The 16,119-nt window shown below is 50.3% G+C and overlaps 2 protein-coding genes across 2 annotated transcripts; both read left to right on the top strand.

Moving 5' to 3' along the window:
- Positions 1 to 7,293: 7,293 nt before the first annotated feature.
- On the top strand, positions 7,294 to 11,044 carry Klf1 (Kruppel like factor 1). The gene is made up of 3 exons (XM_027406251.2): positions 7,294 to 7,504; positions 8,080 to 8,887; positions 10,095 to 11,044. Exons 1-3 carry the CDS (start codon positions 7,364 to 7,366, stop codon positions 10,268 to 10,270), a joined length of 1,125 nt encoding a protein of 374 aa, XP_027262052.1. The 5' UTR covers positions 7,294 to 7,363; the 3' UTR covers positions 10,271 to 11,044.
- A 2,077-nt stretch (positions 11,045 to 13,121) lies between these two features.
- Positions 13,122 to 15,953, top strand: Dnase2 (deoxyribonuclease 2, lysosomal). The gene is made up of 6 exons (XM_027406253.2): positions 13,122 to 13,355; positions 13,469 to 13,649; positions 13,742 to 13,820; positions 14,054 to 14,218; positions 14,298 to 14,495; positions 15,229 to 15,953. Exons 1-6 carry the CDS (start codon positions 13,261 to 13,263, stop codon positions 15,624 to 15,626), a joined length of 1,116 nt encoding a protein of 371 aa, XP_027262054.1. The 5' UTR covers positions 13,122 to 13,260; the 3' UTR covers positions 15,627 to 15,953.
- The last annotated feature ends 166 nt before the right edge of the window (positions 15,954 to 16,119 follow it).

Below are 16,119 nucleotides of genomic sequence, written 5' to 3'. Positions count from 1 at the left end.
TTCTCTAAGAGGCATCCCAAGGGAGCCAGAAGGCATGGATGACACCTCCCATGGATGAGGAAGAGAAGACGGTCCTAAACCTGAAGTCCAGGGTATCCTCAGGGCTCACCAAGGACTAAATGGGAAGATACAAGCCATTCAGTGGGTTGTATCACACTCAACAGGCATCTGGGCTAAAAGCCTGAGGAGACTCATGGCTGGTACAAGGGCTTTTGAGTGAAGCCAAAAGGCAAAACCGTGCTAAAAAGTGAAGGCTTGCTGAGCAGCGGTGGCACACACCTGTAATCCCAGCACTGGGGAGGCAGAGGCAGGAGGATCTCTGTGAGTTTGAGGCCAGCCTGGTCTACAGAGTGAATTCTAGGACAGCCAGAGCTGTTAGAGACACCTTGTCTTGAAAAACAAAAACAAAGCAAACAAAAAGTGAAGCCTCACCAAGGGTAAGAGTCAAAAGTGGGGTTAATGAAGAGGGTCAACCGTAGCCTTAAGGACCGTTGATAGGGATAACTCCACCTCAAAGAATACAAGGGAATGCCAGATGCTGGACGGTCACTCCCTTGGATTTAGGAAACTGTTTACACAGACCAAAGGGTAAGCTTACCAAGTGCCCATGGTAGATGGGGAATCCAGCACTGGAGAGCCGGAAGGTGAGTCTGTTGCTGGTGGGCTGGAGATAAGAGATAGGGTCCCAGTGCAGCTTAGACCCCAAAGGGAGTGCAGGCACCAGGATATCCTATGAGTCACAACATCAGTTTGTTCTTGTGTGGATCAGTGAGCCACATAATGTCTCAAAATCACACAGTGCAACAGACCTCACACAAGAGATGCACTGAGGGTGGAGGGGTATACAAAAGGCCCCTCTGAGCAGAGATGGACAAGCAGCCAACTGAGAAGGTGCAGGCTGTGTAAAGAGCCTGGTGCAGGAGCATAAGGAGAATACTTGACTCCAGGCAACAGTGGATGTGCTGAATTTGGCAGCTGGTGATAACATGGCCACTGCTGCTGACTCATGGAGGACAGGCTGCAGGAGCACCTGGTTCAGGAATGACAGTAGTTCTCAGTTTGCCAACATTGCCTTCAATATTTTCCCTGCCTTTTAATTCTTGAACTGGCAAGGGAAATGAACCTTTTGAGACCCCGAGATTGCATCAGTCTCACTAAATTGCTCTGGTCAACCTTGAATTTACTTTGTAGTCCAGGTTGGCCTCAAACTTTTAATTCCGAGCCCAGTGGTGGTGGAGCATACGTTTAATCCCAGTACTCGGGAGGCAAAGACAGGTGGATCCTGTGAGTTCAAGGCCAGCCTGGTCCACAAAGCTACACAGAGAAACCCTGTCTCAAAAAAAAAAAAAAAAAAAGTGTTTGCCATACCACCATGCCAGGGTTGCCTCCAGCACTTTTGATGGTTTCTTGTCTACATAATACATTGTAAGTTTGTTCCAGGACAGCCAGGACTGTTACACAGAGAGACCCTGCCTTGAAAAATGAAATCAAACAAAAACAAACAGAGCCCACCCGTGACAACTCACAAAAACTGGAAACCTGCATACCTACAGGCAGCTCAACAGGTTGCAGGGTTCTTTCTGCGTGGTACCACTAGTCTGAGCCAGCAATAGACCAGTGACTAAGATAGGGATCCCACTAGCTCTCTATGGGCCATAAGTCTTCACCTAGTAAACATTTTTATATCACAAGCCCCACTCAGTCCTAGAACTTGACAGCCTGGGACTGCACAATCATCTCCTCTTTCCATTTTCTTTGTGTGAATTCTTTTAAAACTGGCCAGTCCCAAAACTATGAGGCCAGATCCAGCCAATGGTGAAAAGTCACCATCACCATTGACTTAGAATAAAAACCAAGAGAACTTAAGTGCTAGACTGTGATTGCTAGCTCGGTTTGGGTTCTGGCCTTGAACTCAGAGATCCGCCTGCCTCTGCCTCCCAAATGCTGGGATTAAAGGCATGTGCCACCAACGCCTGGATTTTTTTTTATTTTTTAAGATAGGATTTCTCTGTGTAACAGTCCTGGCCATTCTAGAACTCGCTCTGTATACCAGGCTGGCCTCAATCTCAGAGATCTGCCTGCCTCTGTGCATATGGTTTTTTACAAGAAGAAATTGACTTACCAAGCTACGTTTACTCTATGTGTGTGTTTCTTTGTGGGACACCTTGATTATTCTTTTAACTGGTGCTACAGTTCTCTGATGCTCGATGGGTATTAAGGGCCAAAAACAGTGTACAAATCAGGAAACCCAAATTAAGCCTCAGTCCTGCTACTCCGGGAAATCTACTGTCTTTCTCAGCCACTTGCTCCCGAGGGCCTTGGACCCACACTCTTATCCTCTTGCCTCTCCTTAAAGGCAAAAGATGCATGCAAAGTGCCTTATGCAAAACCAGGAAACTACTGTCCTTTCTAGAAACGTCTCCAGTTGCAGGTGAGCTCCACGGTAATGTGCTTGTGTAGCTCACTGGAGACCCTGATCTTGATCCCCAGTACTGCACACACACGAATCAAACTTGATAAAGGAAACTCCAGTTCCAACCAGTTTTCTTGACTGAAGTTTACTGCTGTTTATGTCATGTGGTGGTTTGAAAGAAAATGTGACCCTCCCCACAAAGGGAGTGGCACTATTGGGAGGTGTGGCCTTGCTGGAGGAGGTGTGTCATGGTGGAGGTAGGCTTTGAGGTCTCAGATACGCTCAAGCCACGCCCAGTGAGACCACCCACTTCATGTTGCCTGTGAGTCAAAACATAAGACCTCTCAGCTCCTGCTCCAGGACCATGTCTGCCCACATGCACCATGTCATACCATGGTGATGATGGGCTAAACCTTTAAACTATAAACCACCACAATTAAATGTTTTCCCTTAAAAGAGCTGCCATGGTCATGATGTCTCTTCACAGCAATAGAAAGGCTGAGACATGTAATATGAAAATCTTTCCTTTTTGACACAACCGCTCATTGGTAGCCCCAGGTTGGCCTTGAACTCATGGCCAAATGAGACCTTGTACCCATTAGCAGGCACTGCTGCCCCATCCTCTGAGAAGCACTGTTAGTTCTGATGGCCTATTCCGAATGTTGTATATAAAAGAAATAATACAATATGTAGCCTTCCATGGCTGACTTTTCCTCTCCTTTAGCGTGTTTTTCTCCAGTTTACTCATGTTATTACATGTATAATTGTGACATGTGTCTGTCTGTACACATGCATTCAGCACAAGGTCAAGGTTGACTGTCTCTTAGATTTCTTTCCCTTATTTTCTTAACCTGGGTCTGACACTGGAGCTCACCGATTTGCTAGAGTAGCTATCCAATGAGCTCCAGTGTCCAGTGTCCAGTGTCCAATGAGCTCCAGCTGGAGCTCCTGTCTCCAGCTCCCTAGCACTGGTCTTAGACTTGCACAATGACACCTAGCTTTCATGTGGGCGCTAGGGATCTGAAATTAAGGTCACTTTTATTTTGTTTTTGTTTTTTCAAACAGCGTTTCTCTGTGTAACCCTGGCTGTCCTGGAATTTGCTCTGTAGACCAGGCTGGCCTCAAACTCAGAGATCTGCCTGTCTCTGCCTCCTGAGTGCTGGGGTTAAAGATGTGCACCCCCACTGCTGGCCTGAACTTTGTCTTTATGTCCAGTAAGCACTTCACCAGCTGTGCCACCTTCCTGGTCCCTGTTATGCACACCACTGTATTTTTTGGTGGGTTTTTGTTTTTTCTTTTCTTTTTTTTTTTTTTTTTTTTTTTTTTTTTTTTTTTTTTGGTTTTTTGAGACAGGGTTTCTCTGTAGCTTTGGAGCTTATCCTAGAACTTGCTCTGCAGACCAGGCTGGTCTTGAACTCACAGAGATCCACCTTCATCTGCCTCCCAAGTGCTGGGATTAAAGGCATGAGCCACCACCGCTCGACTACTTCATTCTCTTTTTTTACTAGATAATAATTCCTGTGTGCAGGAGTATTCTGTCTACTGTTCACCTGTCCCTGGACATTCAAACAATCTCTTTCTCCTAGTGACTGAACAGTGCTGCTGCGAACACTGACACGAGCATTTGCTTGAAGACTTGTTATTGATTCTGTGGGATATAGACCTAGGGGTGGAATGGCTAGTTTTTTGTTTTTGAGAAAGTCTCATGCATCCCAGGTTGGCCTTGAACTCACTATGTAGCTGAGGATGACCTTCAGCTTATGCTCAATTCACTCAGTACTGAGGACAGAGCTCAGGGCTTCATTGTTGCCAGCCGTAGGTGTAAGTTTCTATCCCACCAGCAGTCCCAAATAAACACAGAGGCTTAATATTAATTATAAATTTGTAGCCAGTAGCTCAGGCTCGTTACTAGCTATCTCTTACATTTATGTTAACCCATACTTTTTTTTATTTGAATTACAAACAAGATTGAATTACATGACAATCCCAGTTCCCTTCTCCCTCCCTTCCTCCCCTACCACCCCCCAACTAACACCCTACCTCTCACACACCCTTTCTTCCATTCTTCCCCTGACTCAGCCTTTCTGCTCCCTCATGACCTCTGCATCCTCCTCTTCTTCCCTTCTCATCCTCGTAGCTCCCTCCCCCCTCTTCCCATGTTCTCAATTTGCTCAGGGGGACAAAGTTAGTCTCTCTTAGGGTCCTCCTTGTTTACTAGCTTCTCTGGCAGTGTGGATTGTAGGCTGGTAATCCTTTATGTCTAAAATCCACATATGAGTGAGTACATATCATGTTTGTCTTTTTGTGATTGTAACCCATACTTTTTTTTTTTTTTAAGAATGAGGGGCATTATTCTATTTGGTACTCGGTAACTGAATGGAGGTGGGTGCTAGCACTGCCCCCTCCTCGATGTGGTGAACAAGTTAAGGGGCTTAAAATCTAAGTTCCAGGTTCAATTCCAGAATGACTTCGGGGTCCTGGCAGCAGGCCCTGTCAGTGGGTATGAAGGGACATATGGGGGGGGCAGCTTCTTGACCAAGTAAGGACTGACTGAAGGTAAGCTTTTCCAGGCCAGTTCTAGGAACCCATACTGGGCAATACCCACAGGTTGGACAGTATCCACATTGTTCCGCCTGGAGAGGAGTATCACATCCCAGAACTTCAAGGAACCTGCCAGGGCGTGGGAGCCACTGAAAAACAGATGGCAGAACAGCCGCTCCCTGGGCACTAGCTCCATGGCCTTCAGAGACTCTTTGGAGACGAACTCTTGGAATTGAGGTTCTTTTGTCAGTAGCAGGTCCTGCAGCAGCCTCTGGACTCGGGGGGGATTTAAGCCGGTAGCAGTCCATGAGCTGGTAAAGTAACCCATACTCCTTATCTATACTTTACCGTGTGGTTTGGTACCTTTTCTCAGTATGGCATGCTCATCTTGCTTCTCTCTGGTCTGCTGATGACTTCAGACTCCGCCCTTCTCCTTCCCAGCATTTTCTTTATTAAACCAGTCACAGTGCCATATATTCACACAATGTAAAGGAATATTCCATAGCCCGCAACCATTCCATTAACTGAGCCATATCTGAAGCCCTCAAGTTTATTTTTGTGTCTGAGGCCATCTCTATGTTTGATGAGGTTATGTGACTTTAATAATAATTGTAGTGACATTATATTTGAGAGTTCTCATGAGTCTGCTTGGTGTGACCAGAGTATAAGTGAAACTGCATAGCTGTGTGATTGTCTCATCAACAGCCATTGTCATTATGAGTTCTGTCTGCAGGCTCACTTGGACTGTATCACAAATTGATGGCAAAACCAACATAACAACCATTTACCTAACACCCACAGTATGCTGAGCATTGTAATTAATCTGCAGATGACTTCAAGTGTATGGCAAAGCAGAATGTAGTGGCACTTACCTATGTAATCGGACAGGCAGGAGGCTCAGACAGGATCACAAGTTCTAGGCCAGCCTGGCTACACAGTGAGCTTGTTATGTGAACTTTTCCTGAGAAGTGAACAAGTACTCACTCACCCCCAATAGCAGAGTTCCCTCCCACTGTGAAGGAATGTCCCAAGGTCCAAGCTTGAGGATAACAGATGTTGTGCACCAAGTATCGTGTGCTACAACAGAGACGTAGGACACGAGGCCTGTCTCAACCATAATAACAATAAATCATATAAATGGATGTGCGTAGACTCAGTGCACATGGGTTTGTTTTTATTTATTTTATTATTATTACTGGTTTTTCAAGACAGGGTTTCTCTGTGTAGCCTTGGCTGTTCTGGAACTCGCTCTGTAGACCAGGCTGGCCTCGAATTCACAGAGATCCGCCTGCCTCTGTCTATCAAGTGCTGGGATTAAAGGCGTGCGCCACATGTCTGGCTAGATGGATTTGTTGTCCCCTGTGGATACCAAGCAATGATGGTGTATGTGTGACCATATGGTATAAGTGACACTCCATTTCCCTACACTGACTCACATGGCACCAGAATGGAGGTATGGGAATTGCAGGCCCTCTACCATGGGGGCCACAAACCAAGCAGCAGCAGGGCCCAGTCAGGACTGAGGTCCCTTGAATGGCATACTGGCTATGGCTCCAGTCAGGACTGAGGTCCCTTGAATGGCATACTGGCTATGGCTCCATCTAAACCTCCTCACTGCAGGGTTTATAGCCATTCCCTTCAGCTTCTGTGAGTATCCAGTGAGGGTCCTCAGTGTCCAGAGGTGGGCTCATTTGAGGGGCTCCCTCTTGCTAAATGGCTCAGACCCCAACACAACTCAGGCAATTCAAAACCAAGATAATTTGTGGCCCCAACCCCCAGCCTTTCTGCTCAAGGAGGGATAGAGCCATGGCTGTTCTGGGCCCCTTACCTGATAGCAGCCTAAAACATCTGGTTTGTCTGATAATGCCTGAAAGAGAGCTGGTGCCAAGTCCCGCCACTAGCACCGTTGGTACTGTTGGTTGGGGAGGGTAAAGGGGTGCAGTTCCCCAGATGAGGCTCAAAGGGTCCAGAAGACCTTTCCCAAGAAATGTATGCTTCTGGTCCACCCCTTCTCCAAGAAGAAAGACTTGAGACCAGACCAGGGAGGCCTCTCAGTTCCCTGAAGGAGGGGGGTGGGTGAGTGGGAATCAGGCCCTACTGTTCACCTGAACCCCAAAACTATGGAGCCCCTACCCTTGACTTCTGGCTTAATTTACATACAGGTTTGGTTTTCAGGGACCAGTTCCCAAACAGGCTAAGGTAAGGTCTGTTCCCTTGAAAAGTCTCTCTCTCTCTCTCTCTCTCTCTCTCTCTCTCTCTCTCTCTCTCTCACACACACACACACACACACACACACACACACACACACACACACACACACACGCCTTGCCTGAGTCTTATCAGACAAGACAGCCAATCAGAGGAGGGTAGACAGGCGTCCTCCAAGGAGACCTCCAAGCCTCATAGCCCATGAGGCAGAAGAGGGAGAAGAGGCCTGGGGCCCAGGGTGCACACCAGCCAGCCATGGCAGCAGCTGAGACTGTCTTGCCCTCCATCAGTACCCTCACCACCCTGGGCCAGTTCCTGGACACCCAGGAAGACTTCCTCAAGGTGGGGGCCAGTGGGGCTCGGGTAGTCTTGCTGTGACCTCGCATATAGCGATTGGGGGTCGGGCTTCTAAGCATCCTCTGCTCAGGGTTTTTTTTTGGGGGGGGTCTGAGCCTGGCTTGGGGTACTGTTCTAGGGGTCTGAGATCGAGGTGCCTGTTTCTGTTATAGGAAGCTGAATTCTGAGCGCAATACCTTAACAGTGTAGACTCAGAGAGACAAAGTCCTGGATAGATGAGTCCTGGGATGTTCAGGCTTTGAGATGTAATATTGTTGGGAGATGTGAAAAGGTAGGGAAGGTGTGGGGGAAACGGAGTCAAAGCTGCCCCTTGCCTTCCATTCTGAACTCTGCGACCCTTTCCCCCATCTGAACACTGTTCTTGGTAAGTGTCTTATCGGTCTCTAACCAGACCTAAAGGGCTTGTCTGGAGCTGAGAAGTGGGTTAGGGGAACAGTGTGAGAGAAGAGATAGGCGCTCAGATCCCTCAACCAACCTGCCCCAACGGTGTTTCCAGCCGGGACTGCGTCAGGGGCAGGTACCAGGTGCCCACCATTCAAGCAGTGCGCTCCCTCCCGCAGTGGTGGCGCTCCGACGAGACACAGGATTTGGGCCCGGGTCCCCCTGATCTTCCGGGGTCATCCCTTCACGTGAGTCTGAAATCGCAGGCCCCTCCCGGAGAGGACGAGGACGATGAGAGGGACGTGGCCTATGCCTGGGATCCGGATCCTTACCTTACCAACTTCCCAGGTCCCGAGCCCCGGACCTGTGCTCTGGCGCCCAGCGGGGGCCCGGTGGCACAGTACGCGCCGCCCGAGGCTCTGGGCGCCTATGAAGGTGGCCCAGGGTTGGTGGCCGGGCCTTTGGGCTCCGAGGAGCACGCGGGCTGGGCGCACTCCGCCCCGCGAGCCCCAGCCCCTGAGCCCTTCGTGGCCCCGGCTCTGGCCCCGGGATCCGCGCCCAAGGCGCAGCCAACATTCTCCGATTCGCGAGCGGGCTCGGCCAGCGGTTTCTTCCCGCGGGCCGGGCTCGCGGTGCCCGCGGCTCCCAGCGCCCCCTATGGGCTGGTGTCGGGGTACCCCGCGCTCTACCCCGCGCCACAGTACCAAGGGCATTTTCAGCTCTTTCGCGGGCTGGCGGCGCCTTCCGCTGGCCCCGCCGCGCCCCCTTCCTTCCTGAATCGTCGGGGACCCGGTGCGGTGGGCACAGAAGTCGGGGCCACCGCGCTCGCGGGAGACACAGGCTTGTCCCCGGCAGCTGCGCCGCCCAAGCGCAGCGGGAGGGCTTTGGCCCCAAAGAGGCAAGCGGCACACACCTGCGCGCACGAGGGCTGCGGGAAGAGCTACACCAAGAGCTCGCATCTGAAGGCGCATCTGCGCACGCACACAGGTAAGGGCGGAGCGAAGCGCATGGGGGCGGGCCCGGGGGCCGGAAGCGGAGCGGAGGGAGGGGCCAGAGGGTGGTCAGAGGCGTGGCTAAAGGCGGCTCCAGAGCTAGAGGCCTGAAGCGGGCGGGTCACTGGGTAAAGTATAGGGGCAATTCTAGACCCAAGTGGGGCCCGGCGAATCCCAGCACTCGGGAGGCAGAGGCAGGTGGGTATAAATGACTTCTAGACTAATCTGGTCTATTCATAGCGAATTCCAGCAGTCAGGGCTACATAGTAATATCCCATCTCAAAAATGATAAATAGGGCTGGAGAGATGGCTCAAGAGGTTAAGAGCACTGACTGTTCTTCCAGAGGTCCTGAGTTCAATTCCCAGCAACCACATGGTGGCTCACAACCATCTGTAATGAGATATGGTGCCCTCTTCTGGCATGGAGGCAGAATGTTGTATACATAATAAATCTTAAAATTTTTTTGATTGTTTAAAAAGAATAATAAATAAATAAATAAATAGTTAAATGGGTGTAGACAGAAGACCTGGAGAGCACTTTGGGGGCTTCAGGGTTAAAAGCTGGTGTATAGGACCTGGGTTAGAGATGGGCAGAGGAGTGGGAAACAGGATGAAAGTAGCATAAGGGGAAGAACTAGAGAGGCGACCCCAGGGAGGGTACAAGCTTGGAATGCAAGAGCTCAGGGATAGAGCCAGTATTCACGTGCATATATTCCCGTTGGATGTGTCTGAGATCTGGAGGCAGAATTAGTTTCACGGGCAAATGATGGAAGCCCCAGACGCAAGGTGGGGCCTCCCAAGTGCGGCACGCACCAGGTATAGAACCAGGAGAGGGTCATCAGGGACTTGGACACTGGGGTGAACTTCAGGGCTTAGGCCAAGTTCAAGAGCAAGACTGGACGCCAGCGGGAGGCTCTGCCAGTGCATGGAACACTGAGAGCAAGGGATGACCGTGCAGCCACAGAAGGTCTCAGGCAGGGAACTAGAGCATAGGAAGTGGGATAGGAGACAGGAAATGAGAAAACCTCAGGATTGCAACTGCAGGTACAGAGAAGGGTCAGGATCACAGAGGGCAGGACTGTATGCCCTTCTTAAACTGTGCAAGCTAGATAAGTAACCTAAGGCCTGGCTTCAGCTCATCAAGTGTGCAAATCGGAGCTGGACGGTTTGGACGGTGGTACTCACAAATTCCTGTCCTTCAGGAGAAAAGCCTTATGCCTGCTCCTGGGATGGCTGCGAATGGAGGTTCGCTCGCTCTGATGAACTGACACGCCACTACAGGAAGCACACTGGCCATCGACCCTTCTGCTGCAGACTCTGCCCACGTGCTTTTGCACGCTCTGACCACTTAGCCTTGCACATGAAGCGCCACCTCTGAACTCCGATCTTGCACAGGGACTGTGAATGAATCGTCTTCCAAAGGATGGGCCATTATTGAACTTAGAGCTCTACAGACCTACCCAGATCAAGAACTTACCTGTGGACAACGCAAAGGAACCTTCAATAGAATCTTCTCATATCTTCAGGCAGCCACACAGAAACATTTGATGGCCCCACAGACCCAGCAAGACAGACCACCAAATAAATCAACTCAGATGGACCCTTAGACCAGTTCAGGAGTGACTCTGAGTGGGGTGAGATTTCTCAGAGTCTAGAAGGAGCCCTCACACTGTCTATCAGCTGGGATTGTCATGGTTACTATAAAATTCTCCCATATAAAACCGTTGTTGGCCTCACTGTAATATGGAGCTGGAAATCAGGAGGAGTATTGAGCTCCAGTAGGTGACACACTTATCTGTAAACACACTCACCTACTAGATCTCCTAAAACACAGTCACTTCTGATGACCTGCCCCCAGCAGTACAATCTATGTAGCTCTTCTCCATCAAGATTAGCCTGTATAATCCTGTCACCTGTTGTCAACCCAGGGGCATTCACAACTGTCATTTGCCTTCCCCAGGGGGCATCAAACTCACAGAAATTCTGTCATCCTGCCTCTGACTCCTGAGTGTGGTTATCATGCCCAGCCTGTCTACTTCCTTTTAAGAAGCCTCAGCCCAAGTGGGCCATAGAGGTAGCTCCAGCCTGTGATCCCAGCTATTTGAGAGGCTGAGCTGAGGCAGGAGTATTGCAAATTCGGGACATGCCCACAGTACAGAACAAACTCAAGGTTATCTTGGGTGTGCAGTTTAGCCAGTTTCTCCAACTCTCTCTCTCCTTCTCTCTCTCTCTCTCTCTCTCGTCTCTCTCTCTCTCTCTCTCTCTCTCTCTGTGTGTGTGTGTGTGTGTGTGTGTGTGTGTGTGTGTGTGTGTGTGTTTGTCTTTCTGAGAAAGGGTTTCTCTGTATAGCCCTGGCTGTCCTGGAACTTGCTCTGTAGACCAGGCTGGCCTCCAGCTCTGAGATCCACCTGTCACTGCCTCCTCAGTGTTTGGTTTTTGCTTGTTTGTTTGTTTTTTGTCTTCCTGTCTCAAAAAGTAAAAAGAAAAACAAAAGACTTGCCATGGTGGTATGTGACCTTAATCCCAGTACTTGAGAGGTAGAGCTGGGTGAATCTCTGAGTTTGAGGCCAGCCTGAGCTACATAACATAGAGGCTCTGTCTTTAAAACGGGGCAAGTATGGTGGTATAGGCCTTCAGTCTCAGGATTCAGGAGGCAGGCGGATTTCTTCAGTTAGAGGACCGCCTGGTCTACTTAGGGAGTTCCAGACCAGCTAGAGCTATGGTGCTACAGGCCTTTAATCCCAAAATTTGGGAGATAGAAGCAGGAGGATCAAGTGTCAAGGCCTAAGTGACAGAGTCAATCTGTGGCAGAGTGCTTAGCAACCCCTGTATTCCCGCCTTGCCACAACCTAAAGTGACTCCCAGGTCAGTGACAAGAGGGCAGGGTGGCTAGAAAATTTGCAGAACATTCAGAAGGAGGGTGCAGAAAGAACTATGCCTACGCAAACAACAGTGACGCAGCTGGGAGTGGTGGCCCATTCTCACTGGGAGGATGGGAAGTTAGAGGTTCGCTTGGGCCAGAGTGAAAACCTGTCAAAAAACAAAAGCACAGGGCCACAGGTGGTGGTGGTGGCATGGTGGCTGGAGAGATGGCACAGTGGTTACAAACACCTACTGTTCTTCCAGAGGCCCTGACTTCAGGTCCCATAACCCAAATAGTGCTCGCAACTACCTGTAACTCCAGCTCCAGGGATCTAACAGCTATGGGCATCTGCCCAGCCTGCACATGGTATACATAAACTCACAAAAGCACACACACACAGAGATGCACATAAAATTTTAAAAGCTGGAAGGATAGAACATATTTATAATGCCAGCACTCAGTCAGAGTTGAAAGTTCCAGGCCAGCCTGAGCTACAATGACACCATGCCTCAAAAAAAGAAGGCCCGATAAGATGACTCAGCCTATGAAAGTGCCTGCTATTAAGCTTGATCGCCAAATCCCACGTAGTGGAAGGGGAAACTCCCACAAAGTGCCCTGGACTCCACTTGCATGCTGCTGTGTTATGTGCCCACACACTTACACATACATACTACGTGGTGGAGCACTTCTGTGAGGAGAACACTTGGGCGGTAGAGGCAGGAAGATCAGGAGTTCAAGGTTAAACCACAGTGTTAAGAGGTCAGAAAAAGAATCAGGAAACTGTCAGAAAAAAGAAGAAAAAAAAAAACAGGGGTGATTGGTGCGAGTCTTTATTTTTTTTTAACTTTTATTTGTTTATTTATTTATTATGTACACAGTGTTCTGCCTACATGTATGCCTGCACACCAGAAGAGGGCACCAGATCTTATTATAGGTGGTTGTGAGCCACCATGTGGTTGCTGGGAATTGAACTCAGGACCTCTGGAAGAGCAGCCCGTGCTCTTAACCTCTGAGCCTTCTCTCCAGCCCTGGTGTGAGTCTTTAAATCAAACTTTCCGGGAGGAGAGGCAGAAGGGAGGCAGAGATCCCTGTGAGTTCCAGGCCAGCCAGGGCTACATAGTGAGATCCTGTCTTAAACAAAATATAAATAAAAGAGAGAGAGAGAGAAAGGAAGAGAATTGGGTCTTCCCTGACACGCAATGATGCTCAGACAGACATACATGCTCCTTAGAAGAATCATATGGCAGCTAATGCCTAAAGGAGGGGCGTGACCACGGGTGGAGCCTCTCCGGAGCTGAGTCGCCAGAAGCAGGAGGGTGGGGTGGGCCCTGAAGGGGGCGGGGTCCGTGGGAGGAAGCCCCGCCCCCGCGCTCCGGGGCTCTCGGGCGTCGCCGTCACCCTCGCGAAGCCCCCACCCAGGTCTCAGCGGACTTTAGGGAGAAGTGAGTCTGGACCTCGTGACCCGGCCGTCCTGGGTGTTTGCTCAGATTCCGCTCGGCCGCCTCATGGCAGCGCTGAGCTCGCTGCTGCTGGCCGCGCTGCTGTGGGCCCCTGCCGAGGCCCTGAGCTGCTATGGAGACTCCGGGCAGCCTGTGGACTGGTGAGCGAGCCAGTGGCTGACGGACTGTTCCGGCGCGGGCACCGAGGTGGCGCTTTTCGTCCAAACCTCAGATCCCTTTTCTCTCTCCTCCTCCTGTCTTCCCTGACCTCCAGGTTCGTGGTATACAAGCTGCCAGCTCACAGCGGGTCTGGAGATAGTTCGGGGAAGGGTTTGAAGTATAAATACATGGACCAGAGCTCCGAGGGTTGGCGCGACGGCGTGGGGTACATCAACAGCTCAGAGGGAGCCGTGGGCCGCAGCCTGCTGCCGTTGTACCGGGACAACTCCAGCCAGGTGACTGAGTGCAGTGGGAACCTGGGCTGGGTCACCGTGGTGGGCCCCACCGGGAAGGGAGGATAGTTATGAGCCTCTCTGCATTCTCCCAGCTGGCCTTCCTACTCTACAACGACCAGCCTCCTAAATCCAGCTCAGCTCCGGACTCTTCCAGCCGTGGGCATACAAAGGGTGAGGCTTGGACTGGTGGTCGTGGAGCCACCCTGAATTTCTTGTAAATTTACCCAGACTAACCTTTGACACGCATGAGGGGTGGAGTTTCTGCCCTGTCAAACCCTTGCCTCGGTTTCCTGCCTGTACCTGTCTAAGACTCCAGCCATACGAGACCGTGTACCTGGTTGCAGATGAGCTGACTTGCGGGGCCTGCTTCCAGCACCTTCTCTGACCTCCTTCTTCTGGTTCAGGTGTTCTGCTCCTGGACCAAGAAGGGGGTTTCTGGCTGATCCACAGTGTGCCACGCTTCCCACCGCCTGTGTCCTCTGGTGCATACAGCTGGCCTCCTAATGCTCACACCTATGGGCAGACCCTACTCTGCGTGTCCTTTCCCTTCGCCCAGTTTCTCAAGATTGGTGAGTAGAATCTTGGAGGTGTGACAGTCGCAAACTGCCTGAAGTAACCAGCCTCACTTTTCCTCACCTTGTCTTCCAGGCAGGCAGCTAACCTATACCTATCCCCTGGTCTATGACTACAAGCTGGAAGGCATTTTTGCCCAGAAATTACCTGACCTACAAGAGGTGATCAAGGGTCACCATGCCCTCCATGAGCCCTGGAATAGTAGTGTAATACTCACTTCACAAGCTGGGGCCACCTTCCAGAGCTTTGCCAAATTTGGAAAATATGGAGATGGTGAGTCCTGGTGTAGAGGGGTAAAGAGCACTTTCTTTGTGTGTGTGGCGGGGGTGGGGGTGAGGTCCCTGATATCTCCAAGCCTGAGGGCAAGCCACATTTAGAGCCAGGTGTCTTTGGGAGTCATGTTATAGTAACAGCCACCAGTAGGAAACCAACGGGCCAGCTGGGCAGATGGTACTTATCTGTAATCCTAGCACTATGGAGGCTGAGATAGGAGTTCAAGATCTGCCAACAGACCTAGGTTCAAATATTGGTTTCTGGATGTGCAATATATGATATGGCCTGAGTCTGTCTGCTCATCTGAAAAATTAAAATATTGATGCTTGTTTCCCTTAACTGACTATGAAATAACATAAATTGTTTGGTAAGGCCTACTTTTTTTTGTTTTGTTTTGTTTTTGAGACAGAGTCTCAACTGTGTATCCATAGCTGGTCTGGAACTCACAGAGATCCACCTGCCTCTACCTCCTGAGTGCTGACTATAAAGGCTTGGGCCACCATTCCCAGCCTATCTTTTTGTTTTCAAATAAGGTCTCACTGTACATTGCAGGCTAGACTCCATCTGAAATCCTCTTGTTCCAGCTTTCTGAGTGTTAGGATGGCAGATGTGACGTGACCTGTTGATGAGGGATATTTAGGCTCCTGGCATTCTGAAAATAGACAGATCCTGGAAGGAAACGGGCCTAAGGGATCTAACAGTGACCACCTTGTGCTTCTTTCTTCCTCTGCAGACCTGTACTCCGGCTGGTTGGCAGCAGTCCTTGACACCAACCTACAGGTCCAATTCTGGCCAAATTCTCCAGGCACCCTGCATTCCAACTGCTCTGGGACCCATCAGATTCTTAATGTGAATCAGATAGGCTTCCCTGGCCCATCTGGGCCAACTTTTAATGCCACAGAAGACCACTCCAAATGGTGTGTGGCCCCTCAAGGGCCCTGGGCCTGTGTGGGTGACATGAATCGGAACAAAGGAGAAATGCACCGAGGTGGGGGCACTCTGTGTACCCAGATGCCTTCCCTTTGGAAGGCCTTGCAGTCTCTGGTGAAGGCCTGGGAGCCCTGTAAAGAGCCCAGAGAGCAAAAAACTAAGACTGCGGGAATAGCTGTGCATGGTGGTGCACACCTTTAATCTCAGGCCCTTCCTAACTGGAGACCTTAGTAGTGCCTGGAACTCAGAGATCCAAGCCAGCCTGATCTACAAAGTGAGTTCCAGGGAGACCAGGGCTACACAGAGAATATGTGTATCAAACCTCCTCCACACACAAATAAAAGGGGGTTGGTGTTGTTGGGTTGAATCCCAGGGCTTACCACAAAGCACCATGCTGCTCTGGCTGTGAATTCAAGTACCAGTTCAGCCCCTCCCTAACTGGAGACCTTAGTAGTGCCTTAACCTCCTTGGCTGTCCAGTGATCTGCAGCACAACAGAGGCTGTTAATAAAAGGAACTCTGTACATGAGGCCGTTACCTTTTCCTTCAGACACTAACACACAGAGCAGTAGTGAGACACCTCTTCCTAAAAGGTCTGCCCCAAGCTGTTATGTAAGGGATGGCAGTGGAAGGGACGCAGAAAAGCTTGAATGAAAACTGCCTTCCCACTTGTACCGAGCACAGGAGCCATCCCT

Source organism: Cricetulus griseus, chromosome 3, assembly GCF_003668045.3.
Source record: "Cricetulus griseus strain 17A/GY chromosome 3, alternate assembly CriGri-PICRH-1.0, whole genome shotgun sequence".
NCBI classification, from domain to species: domain Eukaryota; kingdom Metazoa; phylum Chordata; class Mammalia; order Rodentia; family Cricetidae; genus Cricetulus; species Cricetulus griseus.
Note: the sequence above shows the minus strand (reverse complement) of the source record. Positions and strands in the feature narration are given on the sequence as shown.

What these genes read in the sequence shown, in the direction of transcription:
- Klf1 (XM_027406251.2), top strand. Translation starts at nt 7,364, where the DNA reads ATGAGGCAGAAGAGGGAGAAGAGGCCTGGGGCCCAGGGTGCACACCAG. An exon ending in CCCAGGAAGACTTCCTCAAG is followed by an intron (nt 7,505 to 8,079) that starts GTGGGGGCCAGT and finishes TCCCTCCCGCAG; the next exon opens with TGGTGGCGCTCCGACGAGAC. An exon ending in GCATCTGCGCACGCACACAG is followed by an intron (nt 8,888 to 10,094) that starts GTAAGGGCGGAG and finishes CCTGTCCTTCAG; the next exon opens with GAGAAAAGCCTTATGCCTGC.
- Dnase2 (XM_027406253.2), top strand. Translation starts at nt 13,261, where the DNA reads ATGGCAGCGCTGAGCTCGCTGCTGCTGGCCGCGCTGCTGTGGGCCCCT. An exon ending in CAGCCGTGGGCATACAAAGG is followed by an intron (nt 13,821 to 14,053) that starts GTGAGGCTTGGA and finishes CTTCTGGTTCAG; the next exon opens with GTGTTCTGCTCCTGGACCAA. An exon ending in ATTTGGAAAATATGGAGATG is followed by an intron (nt 14,496 to 15,228) that starts GTGAGTCCTGGT and finishes CTTCCTCTGCAG; the next exon opens with ACCTGTACTCCGGCTGGTTG.